At 43.8% G+C, this 19,175-nt stretch overlaps 1 protein-coding gene across 1 annotated transcript in view; it reads right to left on the minus strand.

Moving 5' to 3' along the window:
- Positions 1–1,004: 1,004 nt before the first annotated feature.
- TTC17 (tetratricopeptide repeat domain 17) overlaps positions 1,005–19,175 on the minus strand; it is a 128,305-nt gene continuing 110,134 nt past the window's right edge. Inside the window, exons 22-25 of the mRNA XM_077453522.1 lie at positions 18,474–18,557; positions 17,640–17,759; positions 10,750–10,893; positions 1,005–7,562 (exon numbers count right to left, since the gene is read on the minus strand). Of these exons, the coding sequence (XP_077309648.1) occupies positions 7,431–7,562; positions 10,750–10,893; positions 17,640–17,759; positions 18,474–18,557 (480 nt within the window). The 3' untranslated portion in view covers positions 1,005–7,430. The remainder of the gene's footprint in view (positions 7,563–10,749; positions 10,894–17,639; positions 17,760–18,473; positions 18,558–19,175) is intronic.

Here is a 19,175-nt window from a genome sequence, read left to right on the forward strand (position 1 = left end):
ATCGCTCTACAGAGAGCCAGAACAGTCAATGTAAACAAACAGATCCCCGTTCTGACAGGGGAGTAGAGAGATTGTCTGTTCCTAGGGATCAGGAACAGCGATCTCTCTGCTCCCGCAGTCAGTGACACACCCCCCCCCCCCTCCCAGTTAGAAATACCTCCCAGGGAACACATTTAACCCCTTAATCGCCCCCTAGCATTAATCCCTTCCCTACCAGTGACATTTACACAGTAAATCAGTGCATTTTTCTAGCACTAATCGCTGTATAGATGTCAATAGTCCAAAAATAAGTGTCAAAAGTGTCCGATACGTCCACCACAATCCGGCTAAAAATTGACTATCACCGCCATTACTAGTAAAAAAAAAAAAAAAAAAAAAAAAAAATGTATCATAAAAATGCCATAAATATATCCGCTATTTTGTAGACGTTATAAATTTTGTGCACACCAATCAATATACACTTATTGCAATTTTTTTTAATCAAAAATATGTAGAAGAATATATATTGGCCTAAACTGAAAAAAGGGGGGGATATTTATTATAGAAAAATTTTTTATTTTTTTATTTTCAAAATATCGTTTTTTTTTTGTTTACAGTGCAAAAAATTAAAACCGCAGAGGTGATCAAATACCACAAAAGAAAGTGCTATTTGTGGAAGAAAAAAACCAAAAAAAACAAACATCAATTTTGTTTGGGTATGTCGTCGCACGACCGCACAATTTTCAGCTAAAGCGACGCAGTGCCGAATCGCAAAAAACAGCCTGGTCATTAAGGGGGGCAAATTTTCCGGCCCTCAAGTGGTTAAAAAACGTATAGGTAAATACTCGAGTGAGGCGCCCCCCCATGGTTTTGGAATCAGAAGTCCACCAAGCTCATGTAGGTGCAGAGGCCAGCTGGCCACAAACCTTTGTATCAGTACAGCGTTCCTTTATAATGCGACTTGCCGATTGACAGCGTTAGACTTTATTAGTCATTTCACAAAAAGCACACAAAGCGGGGAAAGCTCATGTTGAACAGTTTTTATTGGAATAAGTATGTGCCCTGTACAGATTTGACTGCCGAGATACTATGAACCCGGCGAATTATTGCAAGGCCGTTTCACAGCAAGGGGGGGGAATGATGGGAGGATACGACACGTATGACTGGAGCACAATTAATGATTGGAAAATGGATATGAACATTGCATTAAAACAAATAATTTTTTTTAATAAAACAAGGAGGAAAATCTTGAAGCCTCATTAAAAAAAATAAAAACAAATAAAAAAAAATAAAAATCACAGGTTCTTTTTTTACCAGTGCAAACAGAACTTGACCCACTAAACCTATACTGTTCTCTATGAAAAATCGAAAGTTTCCACTTGTGAGTTTGGCTGCTCATTAAAATAAATGTAAACCCAAAAACGGAGCGACTTTTAGTCTGCTAACGCACCATGGATCAAAAAAGCAATTTTTTTTTTTTTTTAAATAACATACTTCAGTTCCTCTTTTGCTGCATCTTATTGCCGATTTCCTGCAGCTTTGTTGTAGCCACTTCTTGGCTACATGCACTCCAGCAATGGCTCCATGCCATTTCTCAGGGTGGATTTCCTGACGGGTGACAATAGTGGACCGTGTCTGTGGCAAGGTGTGTTAAGGGTCACTTGTAGTCTTCCTGTTAAAATGTTACTTGTAGTTCTCTCATTTGCAGATCGCAGACGCGGCTGTCTAGGTGGAAGCCCGAGAACGCTCATCGGTACCTTCGCAGTTCATTGAGAATTACAAGCCGCCCGCCGCAGTGGACGACGGTACTTGTAGTTCTCTCATTTACAGATTGTGGTGAATGATGCAGGCTGCGTGGGCGGAGCTACCGTCAAAAGGTAACAGCGGGTGCAGGGAGAAGATCCCCCCCCCACCCACTCACTTGCAACAAGGGAAGGTGTGATTGAGGGGGTCAGGTCTGGAGCATGTTACACCCGAATTGCGGGTGTAATATATAACATGCTCTGAAAGGTGACCTGATCCTTTAATGGGTTAAAAGTCTGTATGGGATTTTAGGGATTGGATTTACATATAGTTCAACTTCCATTGGTCAGCTAAGGACTATGCAAAGCCAGAGCTTCTCACAAAGTGCATTAGAAGCTGCAACAAAACCAAAACTGTCTCGCTTCATCGCTGGAGGACATCCAGCATCATCTACCCCCCACCTTTCCTCCCCCTCTTATTCATTGGATTTCAGTCCCTTCAATCACGGAGGCTCAGCATCACATTTTAATGTTACCCCAAGGCACAGGTGTCAAACACAAGGCCCGTGGGCCAAATCCGGCCCACCAGGCCATTGCATGTGGCTCTCGCACCTCTCCTGCAGCTACGGCAACCCCTAGCCTCGCCCCATCTGGTCTCAGCAGTCGGCATCAGAGAGGGAGGACAGAATTCCTATGCCAGATCCTGCACTTCTCTGTGCAGTTGCAGAGAGAGGCTCATCTCTGCCATCCTCCTCGCCATCTCAGGAGTCGGCAGCAGAGGAGGACAGAACTTCCTATAGATCCTGCGCTTCTCTGTGCAGTTGCGGAGAGAGGCTCATCTCTGCCATCCTCCTCGCCATCTCAGGAGTCGGCAGCAGAGAGGAGGACAGAACTTCCTACAGATCCTGCACCTCTCTGTGCAGCAGTGGCACTCCCTGGTCTCAGCACTCAGCAGACTCTGGCAGTTGACACCAGCCCTCCTCCGGTCCTTCTGCAGACTCTGCCCTTTCTGCTTCCCAGGCCTTCCCCCCAGCTTCTTCCCGGCAGAAGTACAAGGTAAGAGGGGTGCACTATAGTGTAAGGGAGGGTGGGGGGGGCTGATGATATCTGATGTAAAGGTCGGGTTGGATGCTCTGTACATTTAGTCTTCCAGATGCAACCGACCATGATGAACTGGAGGGTGCTTTTTCACAATGACAATGCTCTGACCCCAACTACAGGTGGCCATTTTCCAAACACACATTACCCCAGGCATTGTCCACCGTCGTCACCACTAGGAACCCTGCCCTAAAAAATGCCATCACTGGAATGCCCGTGGACAGGAAGTGGCTGCACGAGATACAGCAACACAGGATGAAAAAGGTAAAAACAAAAAAGGTTACTAAACAAATTCAACTGTTTATAATACACAGTACTAGGAGCAAACTAAAGGTTATTCAGTTATGGCTTACATCGACTTTAAAGTAATGACCAATTTCCATGCACGTGCCTGAGACCGCCGTAAGTAGGGCCATTTCCCATAGAAATGAATGGGGCGGGGGACCGCGTGCACAATGCGAAGAAGACTTTCCTGAAGGAAAGGAAGTGTGGTTCAGGGCTGCACAGTAAAGATCACCAGATCGTGGGTTGAAAGCATTCTTATGACCAGATGGGCAATGCACCACTACCACAGCGATCTCCACTAGCTCCTAGGTCCCATGCCAAGCGGCTGCCCTGCAAACCCAGGAGTTCTCTTGTGTGGCACAGAAACCATATAGGGCAGTGTTTCTCAAGGCGCCCTAACAGGTCATGTTTTCAGGCACTCCATTATTTTGCACAGGGGATTTGATCAGTTTCACTGCCTTAGTAATTACCACAGCCGTTTTATGTGAGGGAAATCCTGAAAACATGTTGAGGTGCCTTGAGGACTCGAGTTGAAAAACACTGATTTAGGGAACATTTAGCATTTTCCCATTGAATGCAAAACGTTCTCAGACTGGACGAGGCAGAGAAGTGGGGGCGGTGAATTCACAATCTCCATCTTGTCCAATAAGAGAAGACTTTGAATTGAGGAAAAAAAATAAAAAATTTTCTATGAATGGTGCCCGTGCCCTTTCAGGAAGCAGAACAGCAGCTGTTCAGCGTGGGACGTGGACAGTAGTAGTGATGACTTTAGTAGTGGTAAATGCTACAGCGATTCCCAGCTTCCATGAGAAACGCACATACAAGGTGGACTAAAGTATGTTAAAATAGCACACAAAAGTGTTTTAAAAACTAGTATATGTAGTATGACATGCATCCTGGTATAATTAATGGAATACGACCTCTTTGCAGGATGCATCTCAGACTACATGTACCAGTTTTTAAAACACTTTTGTGTGCCATTTTAACATACATTGGTCCACCTTGTATGTGCGTTTCTCATGGAAGCTGGAAATCGCTGTAGCATTCACCCAAGGAAAGGGTATGTGGCCAAAACACGTTGGCGCCTACAGCATTGTGTTTTTACATATGTAGCCAATAAAGAAATCATGTTGAAAGAGCACTCCGAGCTGCCAGCTTTACCTGAGCAGTTCAGATTCTGGACCATTCCTTGGAAGGTAATGATGCAAGCCCAGTGTAAGTGGAAAGAGTTCAGTCCTTTCTTGTGAATCATTTTTTTTTATCTTTAATTATTGTCCATTAAAAAAAAAAAAAATGAACTCCATTATTTTCTTGAGTTAAAAAGCACACCTACTAAAAAATGAAAAAAAAAAAAACCCAAACAGTCCCTGTGTCATGTGGAAAGCACAAGTAGAAAACTTCACTTAACTGTCAAATGACGGCGGGGCGGTGTGGCTCTCGTTCTGGGACGCCTTCATATGACGGCGGTCCCAGAACAGGCGCTCAGGGGGCGTGCGGCAATCGCGGTCACGCCGTGTTGCTAGGACATGGCGCGACCCCAATCTCTGTAAAGAGCCGCGTCCACGGCCCTTTAACCATGTGATCGCCTGTGTCTAATTGCAGCTGGTAAACATGGAGATTCCGGCAATCGGTGCTCCGATCAGTGGCATCTCCATGCAGAGGGACATCTACACATGTAATCGGGGCACTGATCATCAGTGCCCCGATTACAATATAGAGCCAACAGGGTCACCAATCTGTGCCCACCAGTGCCAGCATTCGGTGCCCATCAGAGCTGTCCATCAGTGCCACATATCAGTGGCCATAAGTGCGGCATATTAGTGCCTCCCCATCAGTGCCACCTAATCAGTGCCCACCAGTTCAGCCTATTCGTGCCCCCTCATCAGTGAAGGAGAAAAGCTACTTTGTTTCTGTCAGTAAATTTTGCAACTAAGTAAACAATAAAAAACACAGCAGTGTTTAAATACCACCAAAAGAAAGTCCTATTTGTGTGATGAAAATGATAAAAAAAATAAAAAATAAATGTGTTTGGGTACAGTGTAGCATGACCGTGCAATTGTCAAAGTGCGACAGCGCTGAAACCTGAAAAATGGCCTAGGCAGGAAGGGGGTGTAAGTGCCATGTAGGCAAGTGGTTAAAACTGTAAATGCAATCACTGGCAGTAGATGACGGACCGGGCTGTAAATTTTTACTAACGTTTGCAATATAGTCCAAATTCAGCCTAAACTTTTTTCCTCTTTAGGTTTTGGAGGGACATGGGCAGAGTACATTCTGCTGTTAAAGGGTTACTAAACCCTCGTGTTTTTTTTTTTTTTTAAACATGTCATACTTACCTCCACTGTGCAGTCCTCTTCTGGGGGTCCCTCAGCGGCGCTAGTAGCTCCTCCCCGCATCGAGTGCCCCCCGTCAGAAAAGCACTCTCCTATGGGGCACCCGTGCGGGCGTGCTAACGTGTCCTGCTTCTGTGTCTATTGACACAGAAAGCAGGACTCGGCCCTGGTCCCCCCGCGCATCATTGGATTTGATTGACTGCAGCAGGAGCCAATGGCTATGCTGCTATTAATCTATCCAATCAGTACACGAGACACCAGCTAGAGCCGGTGTGCTTGTCCCCGGGGAGAAGAAAGTAAACGCAAGTAAAACGGGGGCACTGGGGGGGCTGCAGGACTACAGAAATTTTTTCACCTTAATGCATAGAATGCACAAGAGTTTACAAAGCCTTTAAGGTCCCCTAGCCAAAACAGGAAGTGAGAGGAAATCCCTGCAAATTAAAGGGAATCCATTGGGGACCCCCAGGTCACCAGAACTAGTGTCCCCATTGGAAGATTTCCCCCCTATTACTTTTCTGGGGGGGGGGGGGCAACCCAAAATTTAGACAAATGGAGAGGGCGAATCTCCCCATGACCCCTATCACACTTAATCACTGCTAAAACAGCCGTTAAAGCGGTGGTCGCTTTTGTGGTGCTTTTTTTAAGGTCACGTGACAACCAGACAAAAAGACCCAATTATGCGGCGCTTTAAAAATGCTTTTAAGGCACTGCCCATTCAATTCAATGGGCAGGGGCATTTTTTGAAGCGCTCCCAAAGATGCTGCTTGCAGGACTTATTCTACCACCCCGCAAGCGCACCGCCCCAGTGTGAAAGCAACCATTCCAATGAATGGGAGGTAGTTTTTCAGGCGCCATTTTTTTGCGCTAAAGCGCCTGAAGATCCCCTCGGTGTGAAAGGGGTCTAACAGGGGGCACAGACAGCAATAAATTGACGACAGGTGTTCAGGGGCGGACTGACCATTCAGCCACTCGGGCACTGCCCGAGGGCCCCGGGCCACTAGGGGGCCCCCCATCAGGGTTACCATCCTCAGTAAAACCAGGGACAGCATCTAAAAATTTGGTTTTTTACATCTGCCTCTGAAATGTCCCTTACCGACATCCTTTGGTCTGTCTGTGTATACCGTGTGTACATGTATGTGTAACCTGTGTGATTGTATACTGTGTGTGTGTGTATACTGTGTGGCCCCATAATCTCCTATTGCCCGGGGGCCCCATGAGTTGTCAGTCCGCCCCTGCAGGTGTTTTAATCCATCTCCACTCTATCCAAAAAATAATTAAAAAGTTTTGCCTTTCGTTTTACTTTCAGGAAAGAGAAGTTTTCCTTTAACAAACCTTCAAATTGAGACTCCAAAAAAGATCAGAGATTTTGCACGTAGACGATTTGCTTTGTGCCAGCTAAGTGTAGTTATGTGCGTTTTGTACTTGCACACCCAACATTCTCTTTGGGTTAAACCAATTTTTTTTTTTTCTTCATTTAAAAAGAAGAAATGAGGTATCATCTTGAAGGTTACAACCTGGACCAATGAGACCATTCGTTTTTTTTTTGTGTAAAAAAATAAAAACAAAATTATTATTTATCAAGCTCAACTTGAGTCAAATTCTGTTGCACAGAGTAATAACCATTTCTAGAAGTAAAAATAAAATAAAAATCGCAACGGGCATTTAGGAAAATGATACAAGTGATTGAAGGGGTAGGATGGAAACTCGATGACCAAAACAAAAGTGCAAAACGAGAAAATATCTGGCAATCCCTCTTGTCCTCCATCAAGTCCTTTGTCCAGCGACCCCATCCGGACTAATTAGCTTATTTTTGATCAGCAAACCCCCTCCCCCCCCCCCCCCCCGTTTTTCCTGTGTAGGATAACAAGCAGCAATTTGAACCTTTTTTTTTTTCGGGGCGGCCCGCCCACACTGAAAAAGGTAAAAGCTCTTTAACTGTTTGGTAAAATAACATTAAAAAATAGTTATGGGTTATACATGAGTAGAGACGGGGGTTTTAAGGATAACGCCTCCCCTTCTTCATTAACAGGTGACACTGAATGGCACGAATTCTGTCCTTCGCTGGGGCAAATTCTGGTTGCAGTTCCAAAGTAGACTCATACCATCGCATCGCTTTCTCAAACTCCTCCTAGTGGTGGAAAAAAAGAATGCACCGGGTGTTAATTGCACACACAAAAATGTTGCCAATTCACAAATCAAACCGTCCCCAAAAAGGTTTCTATTTGCAATATATTGTCTTTTAATTTAATTTTAAATCTCTATAATAGACATTATATCTAGAGATATCTATATAGACATATATAGATACCGATATCTATATCAAGAGAGATATCTAGAGACAGGAAAGAGACAATAATATAATTATATATATATATATATATATATATATATATGCACATTGCATGGGGCTTCTATCCTTAAAGCAGAGTTCTGCTTAAAAAAATAAAATAAAATTTAAAAGTCAGCAGCTACAAATAGTAGTGATCGAAGCCCCGTGCATCTCACCCCCCCCCATCCCCCCACCCCTCGGCGGCACAATCACCTGGGCGATCTCCCTTCCTGCACCGAGGAAAGTCATGTCAAGAGCCCAGGTGCCGAAGGAGGCAGATTACGAGGGACTCCCTAGCAACAAGCATTAAAGAGGTGAGTAAAAAAAAAAAAAAAAAAAAAACATTTCTCTAAAATGTATTTTTTTTTTCCATGCACATTAATGAATTTTTTTATTTTTTTTTTGGGTGGAACTCCACTTTAAGGCTTCTATCGCTAATGCCGCGTACACATGACCGGATTTTTCTACGGACTAGGTCTGTCTGTCTGCCTGACAGACTTTGTGAACGAGCGGACTTGGCCACGCACGACTGGACTAAGTCCGTTCGTTTTGAACGTGATGACGTAAACCGGGACTAAACAAGAAAGTTCAATGGCCAGTAGCCAATAGCTGCCCTTGCGTCCTATTTGGTCCGTCGGACCAGCACACACACGAAGGGTTTTCCCAATTTTTAGTCCATCGGATAGATTTGAAACATGTTTTATTTCTAGGTCCATCTGTTTTTAAAGTGGTCGGACTAGCCCGCACACGATTGGATTGTCCGACGACAGCAGATATACGATACGAAGTCTGGTCGTGTGTACGCAGCATCAGTGATTCTTTCTGCAAGTGATATGCACTTCAATCTCTGCCTCACCTGACCATTCCTTCTCGGTCTCTCCACAGGTATGTGTCCGCTCAACCACATCTTCCATCTTTAAATGAAATTGGGATGTGCTTGCTGTTTGTGTGTGTATGTATGTGTCTTTGGTATGTGACATTCTCTATTGGCTGCCCTGCGTGCATAACCACGTTGTTGTTGTTTTCTTGCTTTGGACTATCTCACCTAAGTTTTATGTGTTGATCTTAGCTTATATATAATCTCTCTCTCTATTCGCAATGCATGCATATTTTCCCATGTTGTATCCCATTAAAGGCCTGCAAGTACAGACAAATTATTCTTACTCGCCCTTAAAAACATTTCCTGGAGTCTGCTGGGGGTTTTTTTTTTCGCCTTCCTCTGGATCAGTTGTGGGCATAATATTGGGTATTTGGATTGTACGATTATTTTTTATTTTATTTATTTGTTTTTAAGGTTAAACTGGATGGACTTGTGTCTTTTTTCAACCTGACTAACTATGTAACTATTGATAGAAGAGAAGAAATCTTTACCCATTGTGTTATGCCACTACGTATAGGACAGTGATGGTGAACCTTGGCACCCCAGATGATTTGGAACTACATTTCCCATGATGCTTAGCTACACTGCAGAGTGCATGAGCATCATGGGAAATGTAGTTCCAAAACATCTGGGGTGCCAAGGTTCGCCATCACTGGTATAGGAGGTTTACACACTGGCAAAACAAAAACAAAAAAAACTGTACGCCAGCCCAGAAAAACCCCTCCACCCATCAGCATATCTTAGCTTTGTGGGAAAGCAGTACCAAGAGCATGAATAAAAAAAAAAAAAAAAAACAGAGGGGCGGGACCTGCGTCCCCCAATGGACTCCAAGAAAAGGATTTTGCTATAAGTACTGTTAAAGCGGGAGTTTGCCTTTTTTTTTTTTTTTTTTTAAACCAGCAGCTACAAATACAGCAGCTGCTGACTTTTAAAATAATGACACTTACCCGCCCAGCACGCCCGCAATGTCGGCACCCGAAGCCTCTCTCTCGATCGTCTCTCGGGTGCTGCCGCCATCTTGGGTATGGGAATCAGGAAGTGGAGCCTTGCGGCTTCATTTCCCGGTTTCCTACTGCGCATGCGCGAGTTGCGCTGCGCAATAAGGATGGTCCCCGCTGTCTCTGGGATCCGTGTGTTTTCCAGCAGGCAGCGGGGGACCTTCGGAAAGGGGCGTAATCTACACCCCTTTCCGCAGATAGCTATGCCAGAAGTGGGTGCAGATACCTGTACTGTACAGGTATCTGCACCCCCCTCCCCCCTGAAAGGTGCCAATTGTGGCGCCGGAGGGGGGGGGGGGGGGGGGGGAGGGTTCCGATGAGCGGAAGTTCCACTTTAGGGTGGACCTCCGCTTTAAGGCACACAGGAAGCCTTTAACCTTTGGGATATCCTAAAGCAGAACACAGCAATCAATTCTGAAAAGTGGGGACTGCCTGCGGCTCAAACAGCCTTTTTAAAAAGGGACCCTTCTACCTGAAGTGGGCATCAGATGAAGCCAAAATTTCCACCTGATAGAAATGAGAGAACTTGCGGCCAGAAAAACAAGACGGCGGCCTTGCATATCTGGGAAGCCGCTGTTTGTAGATTGCACCTTGACAAGGAAGGATGGATGCCACATCCCTGAGAACAAACTTATATGGTGCCTGAGCCACCTACAGATGTTGGAATGAGAAGCTGGTGCACTCCTTACACAGTCCATCTGGGGAGGACAAAATGGGACTTTGACTTTCTGAAAGAAGCAATGGCTGAGAGATAAACCCACAGCCCAAATAAAAAAATAAATGTGCTGGCAAAAAAGTAAGCTGGTCTTTAACAGAGCAGGGCTGTGGAAAAGATGACCGACCTCCTCGGACACTAGCAGGAAAAAAAAACAAGACCCGCTGCTGGTAGTGGAAGGGTCTATCCTAGGCTGGCCTACAGCGGATATTCTTTTATTTTTTGCCACTGTTCAATCTTTCTGTAGGTGGCAGTATAACCAAAAACGTTAAAGGCTTCCCGTTCCCCCTCATTGGATGAGAAGGAAAGTATTTTTAGGGGAATCTTCTGCCTCATCCTTCCACCAAGAAACAAAAATTTGCAGATGCGGTTCTCTGCCATGGCTGCACTTACCATTGCTACATACACGTTGGCCAGTGTGAAGTGGTTCACCACAAAATGGGGAGCTATTTCTACCGCCATTGTGGCGACAATGATGGCGTCGTTCCATAGTTTGGCATTGTGAAAGATGTTTGCTAGGCTGATAAGGGGCACATCCTAAAAAAACAAAACAAAAAAAGTATACAGTATTAAGAAACATTTTTAGATCCAAATTCTTCCCTTGAGAAGAGCGATGTCAGGCAGCTGGACAATTCATCTGAAATATTTAATTCCTCACTGCTGTGTGTAGAAGGGCATCCCCAGAAACCTCCATATGTGCTTCACCATTCCTAGAAAAGATTGGTGGTTGGAAGTATGCACAGCTATAAGGATTTTGGGTCTCAAACAGAACCAGAGTTTGAATACGCCTACAGATTCATTTTTTTCAGTCTCCATATTGGAAACCTGAACCAACACAGCCGGCTGAGACTTCCAGCAGAGGTTTTAAGGGACAACAACAAAAAAAAAAAAAGAAGAGAAAAGTTTATCAGTTTGTGTAGATGAGTCAGCAATCCAAAAAGACTGGGCCAATCCCCAGACGACGGCCTATCGTGACGAAACGCATAGGGTGGAGCCTTTGACGTAATTTGGGAAGCAAACAGCAAGCAGTAGGAAGCCTGTGGAGACGCAGCAATCTCCATCTTTGATCAACATTGTTATTACGCTTATGAAGGCTGAAATATTTTATAAGTGCAATTCATTCGGCTCATTTTTTTTTCTATTATTATTACACCATGGGAGCATCTTTTGTTTTTGTGCCACGATTATAGCCTCAACTTCAGACACCGGTATAGGTTTCTGGGAGACCGAATACCCTGTGCCTGGTGAGACTACCCAACGGTGGTCATTTTTAGTCGGTAAGGAGATTTATCACTCACTTGGGTGTGGACTATCTTAGATAAAAGGATCTTTCTTCACCAATTATTATATTAATATTTAGAGTATTATTTACACATTTTATATGGATTTTTGCTGATTTTTTTTTTTTATTGCACGGATCTTCACTGGAATTGGACTGGGTTTTTTTGTGTATCACTGAATTGCAAATTAATAAGATTCACTTTATTTTTCGCATATGTTTTAGTGCTGCAATTTAATAAGCGGTTTCATTATTATATACGATTTATCCGGTATATTACTTACCACAATAAATTATTAAAGCTAAAAAGTGGTATGCATCTGCCTTCCTTTTTCAGTTTGAGGGTTTTTTTCATGATTACTTTTTTAATCATTGTTTTGTTTCAAATTATTATCGATATTGTTTTCACTTTATTAGCGCTGCATCTATATTTATCATAATCCAAAAAGGATGCCTCAATGGAAAATATGTGCAGTTTACTAGCACTTTAACCACTTCCCTACCGGGCCATAGTAAAATTCCGTCCTCGACTTTGTGAGGGGTATATCTGAATGATGCCTGCAGCTAGAGGCATCATTCAGATATCATTTCTAGCTGGCGATTCTGTGCACCATAAGAACGATCATAGCGGCAGTTCCGCCCCCTTGATCGTTTTTATAGGCGAGGGGAAAGGACATCGCCTGCCCCCCCCCCCGCCGTCACCCGGTGCTTCTCTGGGCTCTCACGTGCCATCGGGGAGCCCGGAGAAAGATTCGGCCGGCGCCGGATGACTACGATAGAGATTTCTGGTGACCAGATGGTCACCAGTCATCTCTATGACCGTCAGAGGCCCGGGCGTGACATTATGATGACAAAGCCGTGATCGTGGCTGTCAGCATGAGATCAGTGAATTTTCAATCTCATGCTTTCCAGCCTGGAGGAGAGATCTGGTGTCTTACTGACCCCGCGTCTCTCCATAAAGAGGACCTGTCACTTAGATTCTTATTACAAGGGATGTTTACATTCCTTGTAATAGGAATAAAAGTGATCAAAAAAAAAAAAAAAAAAAAAAGTGTAAAAAAAAAAAAAAAAAAAAAAAAAAAAAAAGTTATTTTACTTTTTAACGCCCCTGTCCCTGGTAGCTCGCGCTCAGAAGCAAACACACACGCAACTCCTGCCCACATATGTAAACGCTGTTCTAACCACACATGTGAGGTATCGCCACGTGCATTAGAGCGTGTGCAACAATTCTAGCACTAGACCTCCTCTGTAACTCTAAACTGGTAACCTGTAAAAAAAATAAATAAATAAATAAATAAAAAAAAGTTTCAAAGTGTCCCCTATGGAGATTTAAGTACCGACGTTTGGCGCCATTCCATGAGTGTGCGCAAGTTTGAAGCGCGACAGGTTAGGTATCTATTTACTCGGCGTAACATCATCTTTCCCATTATACAAAAAAAATTGTGCTAACTTTACTGTTTTGTTATTCTTTTAATTCATGAAACCTTTTTTTTTCCCCAAAAAAAAGGTGTTTGAAAAATTATTGTGCAAATACCGTGCAAGATAAAAAGTTGCAATGACTGCCATTTTATTCCCCAGGGTGTCTGCTAAAAAAAAAACCCAAATATAATGTTTGGGGGTTCTGAGTAATTTTCTAGCAAAAAAAAAAAAGATGATTTTCACACGCAGGAGAGAAGTGGCAGAATAGGCCCGGTATTGACGTGGTGGAACCACTTTAATGTAGGCTGTGTGACCACTTGAAAAACGACTGTAACCTGATGGATGTCAGGAATACTAAAATGTCCAACAATCTCTCACCGAGTCCTCCAACTTGACATTCATGCAGTATTTAAACCCTGATAAAAAGGAGGAGGAGTGGCAGAGCCCCTGCAACACATTGATTTTTCATTTCACCTAGATATGAGCTAAAAACAAACTTTTGGAATTTATAACCCTTCGTGATTATGCTTTTATTACATCTTTTTATACTTGGACTTTACCCAGTACCCCCCCCCCCCCCCCATCTTTAAGGGACACCCTGCTTTATGAGAGCAACCCCACCAGAGCTCAATGCACTAAACTGGCTTTCTGCAATTATGAGATATTAACATCTAGACCAGGGGTGCCCAACCAGTGGCCCAGGGGCCACATGTGACTCGCGGAGCCCTCTGATGTGGCCCGCGACCACCTGCTCTGTGATGGAATAGAATACTGTTATTAATAGTACGTTTATTACTAAAATCACAGTGTATATATGGGCATATCTGTTTTGCAGTGGTTAACTGACTGCTTTCAAACTGATCCACAGGTGTAGAGCAATGCACCTGAGGGTTACCTGCACTGAGCCATAGGCCCCTTTCACTCGATCAGTCTGACCCAATTGGACCCTCCATTCACCTCTAAAAAGAGTAGCAGATCCAAAATGAACTTCTGTCCATTTACAAATGCCTACCTCCAATCCGTACCGCAAAAAATAAAAAATAAAAGGAAGTAGAGTGGGCTGACATGCACCCGCTCCGCTCATTGCGGCCCGCTGCCGATTACCAAGTCGCTTAGGTGGCCCTCGCTCTTCAAAAGGTTGGGCACCCCTGATCTAGATCCTGGCACTTACACATTTAATGGAAAATAGCGACAGGCCACATTGCATAGTGGAATACTAGAGGAGCCTGCCAGAGCACCAACTTGGGGTCTGGAAGTCGAAGTGTGCACTTGGGGGGGGATATTTTTATAGAAGCCCATCAGAGCTCTGCTATTAAGTTAACTTAAAACAGTTCAGTTTGTATTAAAAAATAAAATAAAAAAATAAAAATATGTGATCAAGGTTATACATTTTGTCTCTCCTTGATCAGCCACATCCAGAAGTGAAAACGTATGTCCTGAGCCATAATGCTACAGAGAAGAGTGGTCTCAATGTGGAAGTCAGACAGATGGCTCCTCCCCCTCTGCGTGACAGCAAGAGATCTCCAATCAACAGGGAGTACAAGCTTTGCTGATTGCAAAGCTTTAGTTGTGACTTAATTGAGGGCTATGTCAGATTGCCGCAGATAAGCCGCTGCTTTCACACCGATAGCAGCACCCTCCTCTAGGGGGAAGACTATTCCCTCTCTTGATGTGGCTATCTTGCAAAGAGAGGCAAACTTTAGGATAGGAGAACCTTCTGTTTTGATGCACATGAAATATAATTTAGCTAAAATTTAAAAGGAGAGTTCAGCTGGGCTTTAACCACTTCAGCCCCGGAAGATTTGGCTGACCAAGGCATTTTTTTGTGATTCGGCACTTCGTCGCTGTAACTGACAATTGCGCGGTCGTGCGATGCTGTACCCAAACAAAAGTGACGTCCTCCCCCCCCACCCCCACAAGTAGAGCACTATAAACAAAGGAAGAGTGAAAATTGTGAAAAAAAAAAAAAAAACACACAATAACTTTAACTTTTTGCTATAATAAATATCCCACATTTTTTTTATATATATAAAAAAAAAAAAAAAAATTCCTCCGTTTAGGCCGATAAGTATTCTTCTACATATTTTGGGTAAAACAAAAATTTTTTTAAAAATTAGCAATAAGCGTATATATTGATTGGTTTGCTATAGGGCTGAAACAACTAATCCATTATGAAATCAATCAATTACTATTTTCATAATCAGCCAGTAACATAATGGGGTTAAAAAAAAACTAAAATGAGCCCTTTATAGTACAAAAAGTGCAAATAATCACTACTGTAATTATTACCTTCACTGTTCTACAGTAATAAAAAATTAACCCCTTACAAGAGTGATTTGCTTTTTTTGTACTATAAAGGGCTAATTTTCATTTTTTTTAACCCCATTAAGTTACTGTTTTTTGGTGCTTTCTGCAGAAACGCACTACGGATCATTTACATGGTTTCCTATGGGACACGTTCGCATCTATGCTTTTTTTTAGTCGCTGCGTGTTTGAAAAGGGTTTTTTTTTTGTTTTTTTAAAGCAAAGCAGTGCTTTTTTGGTTCAATATAGTTCAATGGAGAAGCTGCAGAAAAGTACGTAATGCGTTTTTGCAGCAATTTGTATTTTTTCATCTGCCCAACAACAAATTGGCCAAGAAAATGCAAAAACGCAAATCGCAGAGCTCTGAGGAAGAGGGCACGTCTCTTGAAACCCGTCAGCTGTGCCCTATCCGATGGTTATGCGTCTGGTGGCCATTTGCCTAATATAAGGCCAGTGTTATTTCTCATTTTGTGAATGTATTGTTTTAATTTTTTATTTTATTTATTATTATCTACTTGCCAACCAGCTGCCGTTGTTACACAGCAACAGGTTGGCTCCCCTGCGCGAATCACCATAGCTGTACGGCGCCTGCTTTAAGGGCTCTAGGGGAAGCATGCCCCACCGGAGGTGCCCGCGGTGCAACGTTGGAGCCGATGTGGGGGGCCGGCGGTAGCGATGTCTGCCAGCAACCCGCGATCGCTCCTCAGAGAGCCAGAACGGGGATCTGTCAATGTAAAAAGACAGATCCCTGTCCTGCCAGGGAAGTAGAAATCTGCTGTTCCTAGTAATCAGAAACTGCGATCTCTCTCTACTCCATCAGTCCCCTCCCCCCACAGTGTTAGAAAAAACCTCCCTAAGACACATTTAACCCCTTTGATCGCCCCTGGTGTTAACCCCATTCCCTACTAGTGACATTTATACAGTAATCAGTGGCTATTTTTAGCTCTGATCGCTGTATGTCAATGGTCGTCCCAAAAAAAAATAAAAAATAAAAAAAAAAAAAAGTGTCAAAAGTGTCCGATCTGTCCCCTGCAATGGTGGCGTCCTGCTAAAAATCGCTGATCACCGCCATTACAAATGAAAAAAAAAAATACAATAATAAAAACACCATAAATATATAGCCCCTATTTTGTAGATGCTATAACTTTTGCGTAAACCAATATACACTTATTGCGTTTTTGTTTACCAAAAATATGTAGAAGAATACATATTGTCCTAAACTGATGAAGAAATATTTTTTTATTTTTGGGGGATATTATAGCAAAATGTAAAAAATTATTATTATTTTTTTCAAAATTGTCGCTCTTTTTGTTTATAGTACAAAAAATAAAAACCGCAGAGGTGATCAAATACCACCAAAAGAAAGCTCTATTTGTGGAGAGAAAAAAAAAAAAAAGGACGTCAATGTTGTTTGGGTACAACGTCGCATGACCGCGCAATTATAAGTTAAAGGGACGCAGTGCTGTATCGCAAAAAATGGCCTTGTCATTAAAGCGGAGGTCCACCCTAAAGCTTCCGCTCATTGGAACCCTCCCCCCCTCCGGCACCACAATTGGCACCTTTCAGGGGGGTGCAGGTACCTGTACAGTACAGGTATCTGCACCCACTTCCGGCATAGATATCTGCAGAATATACGCCCCTTTCCGCAGAATCTACGCCCCTTTCCGAAGGTACCCCGCTGTCTGCTGGGAAACACACGGATCCCAGAGACAGCGGGGACCATCCTTATTGCGCAGCGTGACTTGCGCATGCACAGTAGGGAACCGGGAAATGAAGCCGCAAGGCTCCACTTCCTGATTCCCATACCCAAGATGGCGGTGGCAGCACCCGAGAGACGATCGAGAGATCGGCTCCGGGTGCCGACATCGCGGGCGCGCTGGGCGGGTAAGTGCCCTTATTTTAAAAGTCAGCAGCTGCAGTATTTGTAGCTGCTGGCTTTTAAAAAAAAAAAAAAAAAAAAAAAAAGGCGGACTCCCGCTTTAAGGGGGCAAATTTTCCGGTCCTTAAGAGTTATACAGTAATGCACTCGGCTGAAACACCTTCTTATGTTTGTTTTTAGCCCTGGTTTTCCCTGAATGGAAGAGGGCAGCAAGGCTTTGGCGCATACATTGGTGGTTCAAGTTGATGGAGACCTACAGCAGTTCATTTTGGGTTGTTGAATGTGGAAGATCTGTCCATTTGGGCTCCATGAACATTGGACTGCCTGGAAGATGTAGCGCAGGCTTTTGGCACAAACATGGATCCCTGATGGAAGAAAATCTTGAATTGGACAATGACTGACCTTCATGTGATGAGGGGCGTAGTGCAAAGCTTGGCGTAAGCAGTCTATGGCTTTTTTTCCTTGACCTCTTACTCTCCAGTACAAAGCAGCCATACTGGATAAAACCCATGATGTCTGGTTCTACAGTGTGAGGGAAAAAAGCAAAGGGATGAGGGGACATCAAACAGAAATGAACACTGAAAGCATATCTTAGCTTGTTACAATAAGGCATTTGTTGTTCTGTTTAAGGCCAGCCATAGACGGTTCAAATCTCAGCCAGTTCAGCTCCAACCAGCAGAGATTCGAACCGTGCGTGGGCAGGCTGAATGTACTAACTTTGATCGATCTACTTGGGTACAAGCATCCTGGCAGATTTACTTGCGATTATCGCTAGCAATAACAACTGTCTTCTCCCGATGGGACGGCTTCCCCCCTGCTGGGAGAACACAATTTCTCGGCAGGAGGGATTCCCCTATCAGCACAGTCTGTGGTGATGGAAGAATGGTGTGAATTTTGCACCATCTATGACCTGCCTAACTACAGGTAAGTCAGGTTGGCTTCTTTATAAATTGAATTACCCTGCCATTCTGGAAAATACTTTATACTTCTAACTACTGTTGTGTATTTCAGAGACTGCTCCCCGATGACAGACAAGGTCCTGGCAGTGGCATGGGAAGCCTCATGGTCTGTAATAACTGTCAGCGCAAATCAAAATGGTGTCCATGACCACTGCCAAGACCTTGGTTCACATAAGGGCTGGGGGAGGGGGGAGCAGCTAAGTCTTTCTGGAATCCAAAAGCTTTCCAACACCCCCCCCGACTATTAATGACAGAAACAACAGACAGCATTAATCACCTTTTCCAGCATCTTCATTATTCTGGCTCCCACTTGCTCTAAAGATTGTGGAGGGTACTTGTCCTTGCCAAGGTTCTGTAAAACCTGAAGGATAACACACAATGGCATCAACATCCTAGCAGGGAGAATTCGGGTGTACTGCATGGGCAGAAAAGTTAGAAGACAAGATATGGGCAACAGTATGTGGACAACTCTCCAAAAAAATTAATGAGTTCAAGTGTTTCTAGTGAAGGGCACTGGTAATAGCAGCAAACAAGGACACATTAGACCAGGCAGACGATTGGGCACTTCAAAACTGATCTAACAAATCATCTTTTGGCTGAATGGGCACGGAGTACCATAGACACATTCCAAAATCTTGAGGAAAGCTTTGAATAGACAAACCCATTTTAATGGCCATGGTTTTGGAAAGGGATGCCCAACAAGCTCTTGATGGTCCAGTGCCGGCCATGGTCCAGTGCCGGTGTCTTGTCTAATAACATCCTCCATCGGATAGTGTCCGCTGTGTACTGCGCATGCGCAGTACACAGCAACACAGATTCCGAAAATTGCCGAGGATGAACGGCGCCTGCGCCGGGAGTCCAGGTTCTATCCCCACTATCCAAGTGGACATAGAGTAGGAATAAAAAAAGAGCCGAGCGCAGCGAGGCCGAGCCCGAAGCGTGGCGAGCGAAGCTCGCCCGCAAGGGGCCCTTTAATACT

This window comes from Lithobates pipiens, unplaced genomic scaffold (assembly GCF_037356315.1).
Source record: "Lithobates pipiens isolate NorthernLeopardFrog02 unplaced genomic scaffold, aLitPip1_a1.2 Scaffold_24, whole genome shotgun sequence".
Classification (NCBI taxonomy): Eukaryota; Metazoa; Chordata; class Amphibia; order Anura; family Ranidae; genus Lithobates; species Lithobates pipiens.